Below are 11,735 nucleotides of genomic sequence, written 5' to 3'. Positions count from 1 at the left end.
GCGACAGCCATGTCAGAATTCTGAGTTTTAGAGCTGTTAAGTTTAAATTAATTTTGTTTGCCAACATAGACAAATAACAGGACATTCCATTATAAATATCATATTCTATAGAAAAAAAATAGTTCTTAAAAAAGGCTTAAGGAAATGTTGACTGATATCCAGTGTTTTATTCACTCTGGTGAATTTCAACGATTCCATTTTGCTTAAAGCAAATTCAAATCTTAAAAAGTAACAATTCAGAATTGATAATCATTCAAGGTTCTGTTATTGTTTTAATGGTGTTTCAAAACAACAACGAAATTACAGAATTACTTGCATATTTTAAACCTGGTACAGCACATAAAAAAACAACAACCAACGGAAAAAAAGATTTCTATACCTCTAAATAGACAGCTTACAGATATCGGCAAAGATCAACCTTGTGACACGCAGGTGCTTTTACGCTTGAAACGACAGGTTTACAGAGATGGACAATTAAGAGACTTTGTCTTTTTAATTAGATAATAATGTGCAAGTTAGCCCTTGCTAAAGATCTCAGTAAGAAACGGAGTCCTTTACTCCCAGGTGGCTGTTCCCCTGCTCTGTTGAGCCTTCCTCTCCTGGGTGCTCACCGCACGCGCTCTCTTCTAGATTCATCATCCCCGTGGCCTCTGGTGTCCTTTCTTCTGTTCCGCTCTTCATCAGGACTGCGCTGTGGCCGGTTCCTCATCCCTCTCTGCTTATGGTAGCCAGGACTCCTGCTTCGGCTTCTCCTACTGCTCTCAGCCCTGCTATGACTTCGGACTTCCTCGTTTCTGTCACACCATTGCTTCTCTGGACTGTGCCGACGGCTTCTGGATCTTCGGTCAGAACCAGAATGGACCCGTTTGCTATTCTCCCCAGAACTCTCTTCTTTCAGAAGACTTGACTTTTCTTTGGCATTCCCCCTGTCACTGTGACTGCTGGAAAGTTCTCCATGAAGTATATTCTTAGACTTGTCCTCTGTAGAGTCACTGGATTTACTTCCTGAACATTTTGTCTTTTTCTTTTTCTTTCTCTTCTCCTTTTCTCTTTTTTTTTCTTTGTTGTCACTCTCACTGCTGCTATCTGAAGTCTCAGAAGAGGAGGAAGAGGAAGAGGAAGAGGAAGAAGAAGAGGAAGGGGATTTGTTTTTATACTTTTTGTGTTTACTTCTGCTCTTCTGTAACTTTTTCTTTTTCTTATCACTTTTCTTTTTCTTTTTTTTTTTTTCAAGTCTATCCAATTTCCTATAGTCGGAAAGAAATAGTTCTTTCATCAACAAAATAAAAACTGTGAACAGACTATATCTTCTTAGTTGCTACCAAAAATAGTGTCCATATCTAAACACATTATCTATTTAATGATAAATCATTCCCTTCCTTTTAAATTATTCAGGCATATAGTCATTGAGTAGAAATTTACATTAAGCCAACTTCTTGACTACACTTTAGTGGGAATGACTCCTTTCGATGAAACATTCTTATGGAGTCACAGCTTGAAATTGTTTAGCACTCTAAATAAAATGGTTCTCTTGATTTAAAGAAAACCTGGGAAAGATGTGTAGCATTAATTGGACCTATTCACAGTTAGATGATAGGCTAATCTTGTATATATGTTTTAAGTGTGGAAATACTAAATTACATTAATTATTGCCAGGCAGTGTGCTATATGCCTTTACTCCCAGCACTCAGGAGGCAGAGGAAGGAGTTCAAGGCCAGCCTGGTCTACAAACAGTCCAGGACAGTCAGGTCTTGAGAGAAACCCTGTCTTGAAAAACCAAAACCAAACCAAACCAAAACCAAACCAAACCAAACCAAACCAAACCAAACCAAACCAAACCAAACCAAACCAAACCAAACCAAACCAAACCAACATTAGTTATCAAAACTGATTATCTGTAACTTCTGAATTAGGATATATGTTGATATTTTATTATACAAAATAATTACCTACTCGTTCTCAGCTACGGTTTAGTTCTAGAATAGAGCGGCTCCACTGCTTTCTGGATTTTTACTCTCGGGGCACAGACTGTTTAGCTGGGAGCTGAGCCACTGAGACAGCAGCCTCTTCACTGGGTTCTGCACACCGCTCACTTGCTGAAACATGGTCAGCGCCCTCTACTGGACTCCACAGATAATTCTTGAATTCTTTAGCCCAGCAAGGAGCGTGTTTAACAAACTTAAGCGTTATTGCAAAATAGAAAAAACTGTAAAATAAATATACTTTTGGGTTTTTTCAAGACAGGGTAGCATTGGCCGTCCTGGATTTGCTTTGTGGATGAGAAAAGCTATAAATAAGTCTCCTTCCAAATTAAACACTGTGAAAGGTACAACAGCTTGGTAGAATAACCTGAGGACACAAACATTAATTTTCTTGCTACTGAAAAGACAAAATTGTATTCCTACAGCTGGAGAACAAATCAATACATGCAGTGCGCAGGTTACCATCACCATAAGCACCTTCCTAAGAGCGGAAGGCAGAGCCAGCCGCAACCCCGAGACCCACCTGAGGAGCTTTTGCTTCTGTTTGGTTGTCAGCGACTTCAGGAACTCAACTTCAGGGTCTTCTTCACCATCACTTGCAACATAGTCCTGAGTCAACAAAGACATCCAATTGCTAGATTTTAGACTAGTTAGGTTACTGGACAGGAAAGAAAACACTGAAACTGCGAGTTCTCAGAGATGGCGGGCTGGGACCTGTGTGGTTACCATACTTAAACAGTTATGCTCTCCTGCTAAGGCAGACCACAGTGTTACTGCACCTGCTTCTTGGAAATGGTTAGGAAGCAGAGGACAAATACAGACAGAAGCTTTACAGTACACTTCTGTTCTCTCTTTAACACTTTAAACTCTTACTGGCTAAATACAGCATCTTCAGCTTAATGAAACGAAAACCAAGAGCTCCACAACAGAACACTAACATACACATGGCCCTGGGTGCGAACCCTAGTAGTACAAACATGAAACTTAGATCCAAGTATCAGTAACTTTAAGCTTTATATTTGCAACTCAAACCAGGGCCAGTGAGATGGCTCAGTGTGTAAGGACACTTGCCACCAAGCTTGACAACCTGAATTTTAATCCCTGGAATCCACATCATGGAGGACTGACTCCTCCAAGTCTTCCTCTCCATTTGCACTGATGCACACACACACACACACACACACACACACACACACACACACACACACACTAGTGCAATGCCATTTCAAGGGTGTGTTAGCAGGAAGGAGCAAACAATCCTATCACCAACTCAGTTAGTTATTCTATCCACATAAATGCAAAGAAGCCATTTCATTTATTAAAATATAGGTTTATAAGCGGTTTCTCATTTAGGTTAAAGTAATAAAGAAGCAAAATCAAAAAACACTTAAAGCATTTTTTTTTTTTTTTGCTGTATCTTCCTTTCCTATGGATATATGCATATTGGAAAACATTAAGTAGCAATTCACAAGCAATCACATTTAGATTTCTGGACATTTTCAGCTTACTGATAAAAAGATCATTACCTGTGATGGATCATTTGCGGTCAAGTTTCTCCCCAGCACATTTCGTTTCAGTGCAAACCCACTGTTTCTCATCTCCGCTATTAGCTCCGAGGGGTGCATTGACGGCCCTGTTCACAAAAATCACAGTTTGAATGTATCATTTATATCTCTCTACCTTTTTTGGACTCCACAGTAGGAATGCAGTTGAAGCTTTGTTAAGTAAAATCACAGCTAAATCAACTCAATAATCTTCTGCTGAGCAAATAATCAGATATGATTTTCTAAAACAGCAGTCTGGAGATTCAGAATGGAAAATAATTGCATTTTTCCTTACGTGCAAGAGGATGCTCGGCTTATGTAACTTCGTCATATTGAAATGTCTACTTTCAAGTTTTTAGAATAAAATAAAAAGAAAACAATGAAAAACTGCAGCTAAACTTTTAATGGTTAAATTTTAATGGCTAAATCCTGTATAGACTACTGTGTGTTCGCTAGAACCACTACCATACACTCTCCGCCACTTCAGTTATTAATTGCATTTATACATGTACCGGGAATTAGAACCTTCTAGCTACTGGGTAGGTGACAAACAGTTTTAGGATAGCTACAGGTATGTGTATCTTCTATTTTTCACAAACTGCTGTTTTTATTTTTGCAACAATATCCTGGTTGGAAACTGACCAAACTGCTTTTTGGTCTGATAATATGTACTAACATATGTAATAATATGTAATATTTTAAAAATTAAAGGTCTGCTGCCTTTCCTCAGACAGGGGACTTACTCGGGGTAGGAGATGCTCTTTTCTCCCATCCACACAGTTTTGTCTCTTTTGGCTTTCCATGCAGGTCACACACTAGGTGACGACACATGGCCTCAGATGATGTATCTAATACCATGTGGGAGAGAGCTGCTGCCAGCCAAGATTTCATATCACAAGATTGGGGGGGGGAGAGACATCCAGAAACAGATCTCTGTGTTGTTGATCGAATAGTTTCATCTCCCCTCTTTTGGGTCTTTTAGGCCTGATCTGAATGTCCAGCAACGCGCTACTCTGAAAAGCGAGAGCTATGCAGTGGAGGCTCTTCACTTACGGGCGGCAGTCAGGCGCGCTAACCCGTCCCGACCTTCCCGGGCCTCCTACTCCACCAAGATCACCAAGAACAACTAACTGCACACAAGCTGCTCTCCATTTTAGGTATGAGGCACACGATGGTGGGAAACTAAAACTAATTTCTACAGATTATTCTACTTAATTTGTTTGCTAACATTAATTAAACCTTAAGTAAAATTTGAATTTTAAATCTTAGTTGCCTCTAAATGGCATAAAAGTACTCATACAACTAATAGCTTTAAATAAGTAATAAAGTCCACTTTGGTGTTTTGTTTTTTCAGTTTCACCTATAGGAACATAATTTTATAAAGCATAAATGGCCTTATTATTAAAATTATATTTCCTTGTCAACAACTTTAAGTGATATCAGACAAATTCAGAAAACATGCATGCTGGGAATGCAGCTCAGGGCTAGAGCAATTGATCAGCCTGAACAGGATTTTGGGTTGAGTCCCCAGAAACACAAACACAGAGCCAAATATGCTAAGGTTAGGAGCCTGGCTCTCAGATAAAGAGGTTACTTTTAATTGTTTGATTATCTTCATCACAGGATGAGTAATTTTAATATTTTAGAAACACTGTTTTTGCAGCACTTCTAACTACCTGAAAATGATCTTTCCCACATGACAGATAATAATATTATAAAGCAAATCCCGCTCTTAGGACGCCCTTCCACGCTACAGGACTGTACAGTGGCCGGCAACACACCCGACACCAGTCCTCATTGCCAGCAGCACCCATGCTACTTTCTTTAAAGATTTTCTTACATCACTTGCAGGTGTGTGTGCAGGTGTGGAGTCAGGGACAACTGTGCGAGTTGGCTCTCTCCTTCCACCAAATGGGTTCTGAGGATCAAACTCAGACTCTCAGGTTAAGTAGCATCTGGATGGCTCCTGTCATTTTTTGCACTGGGGACTCACACTCGTTAATCAACCACTCTGCCACTGTGAATATCTTGCCAGCCCAGAGTGAAGTGTTGTTCTCATATTTTTGCACTTAAATCTCTTACCATCAAAAGCTCAAAGTTCTTGGTTTAGAAGATGTGACAAGGCAGGTTTAATTAAGATATATTTAGCAAGACATTTTTATACTTTCCATGTCCCCGTGACAGAGGCTATGTAGAGTTATGCTGACAAAAGTAACTAGCTCTTTGAAAAGTCAAAACAGACACAATAAACATATATACATGTATGTGTATATATAACAAACATAGAAACCTACATGTTCACATATATAGGGTTCCCTCCCTTGACCACACTCTGGATAGGACCTCAACACTACAGCTCACGACACTGAACACATAGCAAAGGTGTGAGATACCACCCTGTCAAAACAGACACACTGATAAAAAAAAAGACTGTACAATAAGTACGTCCAAATACAAAATAAATACCTCTTAATGTCTGGTAAATTATAGCTAGATATGGGGCACAGGAATACTTGGCTTTTTCTTAAATTCAGAATGCCAGAATTCATTAGAGAATGTTGAAGAAAGCTAACTGTTCTGTTTATTTGTTTTCAAGACAAGGTCTCATGTAGCCTCTTACCTCTGCCTCCTAAGAGTTTAGGATTAAAAGCATGCACAACCACATGTCACAAGCAAGCCCAGGACTTTGGCATGCTGGGCAAGCCCTCTGCCAACTGAACTACATCTTCAGTTTAGATATTTGTCTTAAAATGTGTGCCTGTGAGGGCTTCAGAGCATCTGAGCCAACTGGGTTTGGCCTCCACAGCAGGAAAACAAAAAACAAAAAAACAAAAAAAACCACTGTCCACAACAGAAAAGTCGCTGAGCAACTGCTCTACACATTCATTTATTCTAAGACTTTCTTTACTGTCACATGGGCTGTGTCAAAATACTGATTATTATGGTGGTGTTTAGTTCATGTCCTGACTAGACAAACTGTTCTAGAAAAAAACATTCATGCAATCTTAGAGAAGAAAAGAAACCCTAGCGAGAGAAATATGCTGTACAAGAGTATATCTGCAAAGCTAAATCTGCTGTTTGAAAGTAGCTACTTTTTTAGAAGGAGACAAAGTCAAGGAGAGGTAAAGTGTTGTACAGTAAAACAGGTATTTCATTAGACAGCCATACAGACTCAGAAGTTTTAAGCTGGAAATCCCAGCACACAGGTGCACGCAGGAGTTCAAGGTCTCCTCCAGCCACACAGTTTGTAGCTAACCTGAGTAACCTAAGAAAGACCCCATCTCAAAAAGCCAAGCATAAACAGCAATACAGAGTAGAGAGTTTCAGGAAGAAAGGCTGTGGCCTGAGGCAGCTGAACAGCAGTCCCTGACCGAGCCAAAGATACACCGCACTTCACCACCAGCCCTGCCCCGCTCGCTCTCCAATCCACAGCAGTTCAGCATTCTTCACCCGTCCCCAGCCATGAGACAGAAGGCAGCAAGTATCCCAAACGTGGCTTTGAACTTGGAATATACCCACTGCAGCCTCCTCAGTACTGGATCAAATGAATATTTCTATGATTTATGGCACTGAATGAAAGGAGGGTAGTGAGCTGTGGGTAGGTACACTGGTGTTAGAGAAGCCTTTCCTGGACCAAGGAGATAGCTTGGTCAGTGTAAGGGCCTGAGTTCAATCCCAGAACCCATGGGCAAGAAAAAGCTAGGTGTGGTGGCATGCATTTGGGGTTTTGTTTGTTTTGTTTTTGAGACAGGGTCTCACTATGTAGCCCTGGCTGTCCTGGAACTTGCTATGTAGACCAAGCCTGCCTCTGCCTTGAGTGCTGGGATTAAAAGTGTGTGACACAATGCCTGGCCCAGTAGTATCCATTTGCAATCCCAGCCCTGAGGAGACTGAGACAGGCAGGTAACTGGAGCTCACTGGCTAGTCAGCCTCGCCTACTTGGCAAGTTCCAGGATAGGTAGAGGCACCTAAGGAATGACCTCCAAAATTGTTGTGTAGTATATAAACACACACACACAGCAATAGGGTAAAGGAAGAAGACCTTCCTTCCTTACCCAGTTTAACACATTAATTGGGTCCATAGCACCACCATTTCTACGAAGCAGAATTTTGTGGGGGGGAGCAGGGAGCAAGGCCTGAGACAGGACCTTATGTAGCTGGCCTTGAATTTGCTGTGTAGCTGACCTGGTACTCGTGTTCCTCTGGCTACTACCTCCCAAGTTCTGGGATCATAGGCACCTGGATGTCCTTCTGACCTTTCCTAAGGTGACATTGCCTATGTATGTCTAGGGAATCATTGTCCTGTTGCTCCATACAAGGGCATATAGGGACATTAGTTACAGTATACTACTTAAAGATAGGGCTATCTAGTGGGAATTATCAAAAACTATCTCATACTTACATCCAATTTCTTACTGGACCATAACAATTTTGCTTTTAAGAAAGCTTATAGAGGGACTGGAGAGATGGCTTGGTGCTCTTAAAGACCATGTGGGTCCTAGAATCCACATAGAAGCTTATTATAGGCTTTTAACACCAGAGCCGAGGAATCTATACCCTCTTCTGACCGCCATGAGGATGAGGCATGAACACGGTACACATACATACATGCAGGCATTCGCACATAAATATTGAAAATTGTATCTAGAACGCTTATCAAAAGTTGTCTTTTTTAAAGACTACAATGAAAGCTGGGTAGGGTGGCACATACTTTTAACTCCAGCACGTGGGAGGCAGAAGCAGGCAGATCCCCAAGTTTGAGGCCAGCCTAGTCTACAGAATGAGTTCCAGGACAGCAAGATACACAGAAAAACCCTATCTCAAAAACAAAAAACAAAACAAACAAACAAGAAAAAAACCACCAAAAAAGGGGGGAAAAAAGACTCAAAAGGAAACAAAGTTTGAATAAAAACAAGGTATAATGACATAGAAAAGTGCCCAAATGAACCCATTACTCTGTCTGCTAACTTAACGAACAACGACAAAGGAAAAGCAGGGGACACAGCAGGAACATGTAGCGTAAGTCCCGGGAAGCGGTGAACAAGGCTATTAATAAAGTGTGTGGGTTATGTTTACTTATAAAGATGGGGACGTGCTATGTATGAGTTTTCTAAAGGTTATGTAAGAACCCACTGTACTGAACTGTATTAAACTGTGCCATCCTCAGGATATCCTGACACACTGCCAGTTCATCTTGGAGGAGGCTGGGAAACAATAGGGCTCCTCACTGCCCTTGCCCCAAAGTTCATGCTGAAGACAGCTAACTGGTCTATTAAGACATAGAATATAAAGGAAAATTAAACATTTATGTGGCTGAAAAATACAAAGGCAAAGAAATATGAAACAATCCTTATTGTATGCTAGTCAAAATTACTTTCTGTTAAAAACAGTCTTGCCTTATAGAACCAATACAAAGATCCATGATATATTTGATTATATCTTTATTACTTATGTTTCCAACTTAATTTACATGTAAAGGGGTGCTACAAAAATAAAGCTAATTCAGATGTAGAAGGGACTGTCAGATCCCTCTGTGCTGTGAGACCACGAAGCATCAGAACTTGCTATTCATAGCAATATAAATGCTCTGGTTACTGCAAGCCTCAAAAATACTACACTGAGCGCTAGGGATGGCGCTCAGTTGGTAGAGCCTTGCTTGGCATGTGTGACGACCTTGCTCTGATCCCTAGCACACCATAAACTGGACATGTATGCCTGTAATACCAGTATTTGGGATGCTGAAGCAAAAGGATCAATTCAGGGTCATCCATGGCTGCACAGTGAATTTAAGGCCAGCCTGGGCTACATGAAACCCTGTCTCAAAAAAAAAAAAAAAAAAAAACCAAACCAGTGTGGGAAGGAAGGAGAAAATATTATTCATGAAGTTCAAGAACAAGAAAATCAGAGTTAGAATTTAGTGCTTATGGGAGGAGGCCAACTGGAAAGGACAGTTATTTTCTAGAGTGAAGGTCATAGTCTCCGTCTTGTTGAGGATATGGTCAGCAGGTGCACAACTCTCAAGCTCAAATCTTACACTTAAGAATAGTGCGGAGGTCTCGAAGCAGAGGCTGAGGCTCATAGCCAAACTTTGGGCAGAATACAGGGAATCTTTTGAAAGAAGGGGGAGATAGAAAGACCTGGAGGGAGAGGAGCTCCACAAGGAGAACAACAGAGCCAATAAAACTGAGCCCTGAGGACCCTGCAGAGACTGATACCCTAACCAAGGACAATGCATGGAGAGGACCTAAAACCCCGGCTCAGATGTAGCCCATAGACTCAGTCTCCAAGTGGGGTCCCTAATAAGGGGAGCAGGGACTTTCTCTGACATGAACTCAGTGACAGGCTCTCTGATCACCTCCCCCTGAGGGTGGAGCAGCCTTTCCAGGCCACAGAAGAAGACAATGCAACCAGTCCTGATGAGAACTGATAGGCTAGGGTCAAATAGAAGGAAGACATTGCCTATCAGTGGACTAGGAGAGTGGCACTAGAAGAGGGAGGGGGACACAGCTGGGTTACAAATTGAATAAATTGTAATAAATGATAACAATAAAAAATTTTAAAGTGTAGTGCCTTTTAACTTTAAAAGGTGTAAGAAGCTGGGTGTGGGGGTGCACACTTTAATCCCAGCACTTGGGAGGCAGAGGCAGGCACAAATCTGTGAGCAAGAGGCCACTTGGGTTTATGTAGCAAGTTCCAGGTCAGCCAGAGCTATATAGTGAGACACTGTCTCAGAAAAAAGTTCTAACAGTACACATTTAGTCAAGAGTGATTGCTGAGTGGTGGCACTACCGACTCCAAAATGTATCTACATTAAATATCTCACTATAAGGAGGGTATTGCATGGAGAAGAAATGATTTTAAAGATATGTCATACTAAGACTGTAGGAGAGTCCTGTTCTTGTCTTCAAGCCTGTAATATTTTTGAGAAAATTAGTTCATAAGAAAAGTACAACTTTCTTTTGAAATATCTTTAGAAGAGATGGAATGATAACCTTAAATATTCTGAATGGGTAGTGAAATTTTTTCACTCACATACTTGCTAAATAAACTACTATCTGCTAAACATATACACGTTCAAGGCAATGGGGATAAAAAAATGTTAAGACATTGTCTCTATTTCAGAAAAAAAATGTCCAGGAATAAACTAGAGATTCAGTATCATTTCAGACACTCAGAGGCTTAGGAAAGGGTAAAGCAGGGCGTTCCAAGTGGAACATAATGAAGGGTCACAGTCTTCTCTAAGACTGACTATGGCAGAAGAATTAGTAATTACAAGATAGCCCAAATGCCATTCTTTACCTGGACAAACACAAGTTAACTTCCTTTACTTGACAGTAGTAGAGGCTGACAGAAGTAGATGGAATGATGTTGAGATGGTTACATAAACGAGACTTATGGGGATGAGGAGAAAGAAAGCTCAGTCAGTAAAGGGCTTGGCAGCAAGCACGGGGTCACGAGTTCAGATCTCCAGTACTTCAGGTAAAAAGCTCAAGTGTGGCACCACATGCCGGCAATTCCAGCACCAGAAGGGAGGAGACAAAAGGTCTGTGGAGCTCAAGCCATGTGTTTGTGCACACAGTGACTTGTACTTATGATCTGAGATCCATGGCACCCTTTGAGATGATCGGTATCCTCCATTAGTACCAGACATGTCTTTAACAAAAAGCACAGCCATTTATTGACAGAATAAAACTCTTACTAACTTGTTGGCATCAGCAGAACTTCAAAGAACCGCTTTAAAGACAATTCAGGGGCTGGTGAGATGACTCGGAAGTTAAGAGCACCTGTCGTCCTTGCGGAGGACCTGGGCTTGCTTTCTAGCACACGGCAGCTCTCAAGCCTCTGTAACTCCAGTACCAGGGGATCTGAAACCACCATCTGACCTCTGAGGGCATCAGGCACACATATGGCACACAGACATAAGCAGCCACAACACCCATAAAATAAGATAAAGAAATCTAGATAAAGAAAAAACTCCAAAATGAAAAAAGAGAAGAAAGTAGACGGCTGGAGGTCTGGCTATGGCAGAGCACGTGCTGAGTACTCTGGGTCTAAAAGGCCTTGGGTCTAGCCTTCAGTATGGGAGGGGAGGGAACGGAAGGAAACACAGGGAAAGAGACTGATTTTTTTTTTAAGTGTTGAAAGAAAAAGCTACCAATAAAGAATTCAATATCCAGTGAAATGTTTCACAAGTAAACGAGAAGCTTTA

At 41.1% G+C, this 11,735-nt stretch overlaps 1 protein-coding gene across 1 annotated transcript in view; it reads right to left on the bottom strand.

Annotated features, from left to right (window-relative positions):
• Positions 1-252: 252 nt before the first annotated feature.
• Cir1 (corepressor interacting with RBPJ, CIR1) overlaps positions 253-11,735 on the bottom strand; it is a 30,585-nt gene continuing 19,102 nt past the window's right edge. Inside the window, exons 8-10 of the mRNA XM_060390447.1 lie at positions 3,509-3,615; positions 2,506-2,591; positions 253-1,247 (exon numbers count right to left, since the gene is read on the bottom strand). Coding sequence (XP_060246430.1) covers positions 608-1,247; positions 2,506-2,591; positions 3,509-3,615 — 833 coding nt within the window. The 3' untranslated portion in view covers positions 253-607. The remainder of the gene's footprint in view (positions 1,248-2,505; positions 2,592-3,508; positions 3,616-11,735) is intronic.

The sequence above is a fragment of the Meriones unguiculatus genome, chromosome 8, assembly GCF_030254825.1.
Source record: "Meriones unguiculatus strain TT.TT164.6M chromosome 8, Bangor_MerUng_6.1, whole genome shotgun sequence".
Classification (NCBI taxonomy): domain Eukaryota; kingdom Metazoa; phylum Chordata; class Mammalia; order Rodentia; family Muridae; genus Meriones; species Meriones unguiculatus.
The sequence above is the reverse complement of the archived record's forward strand: the minus strand, read 5'-3'. Positions and strand labels throughout refer to the sequence as shown.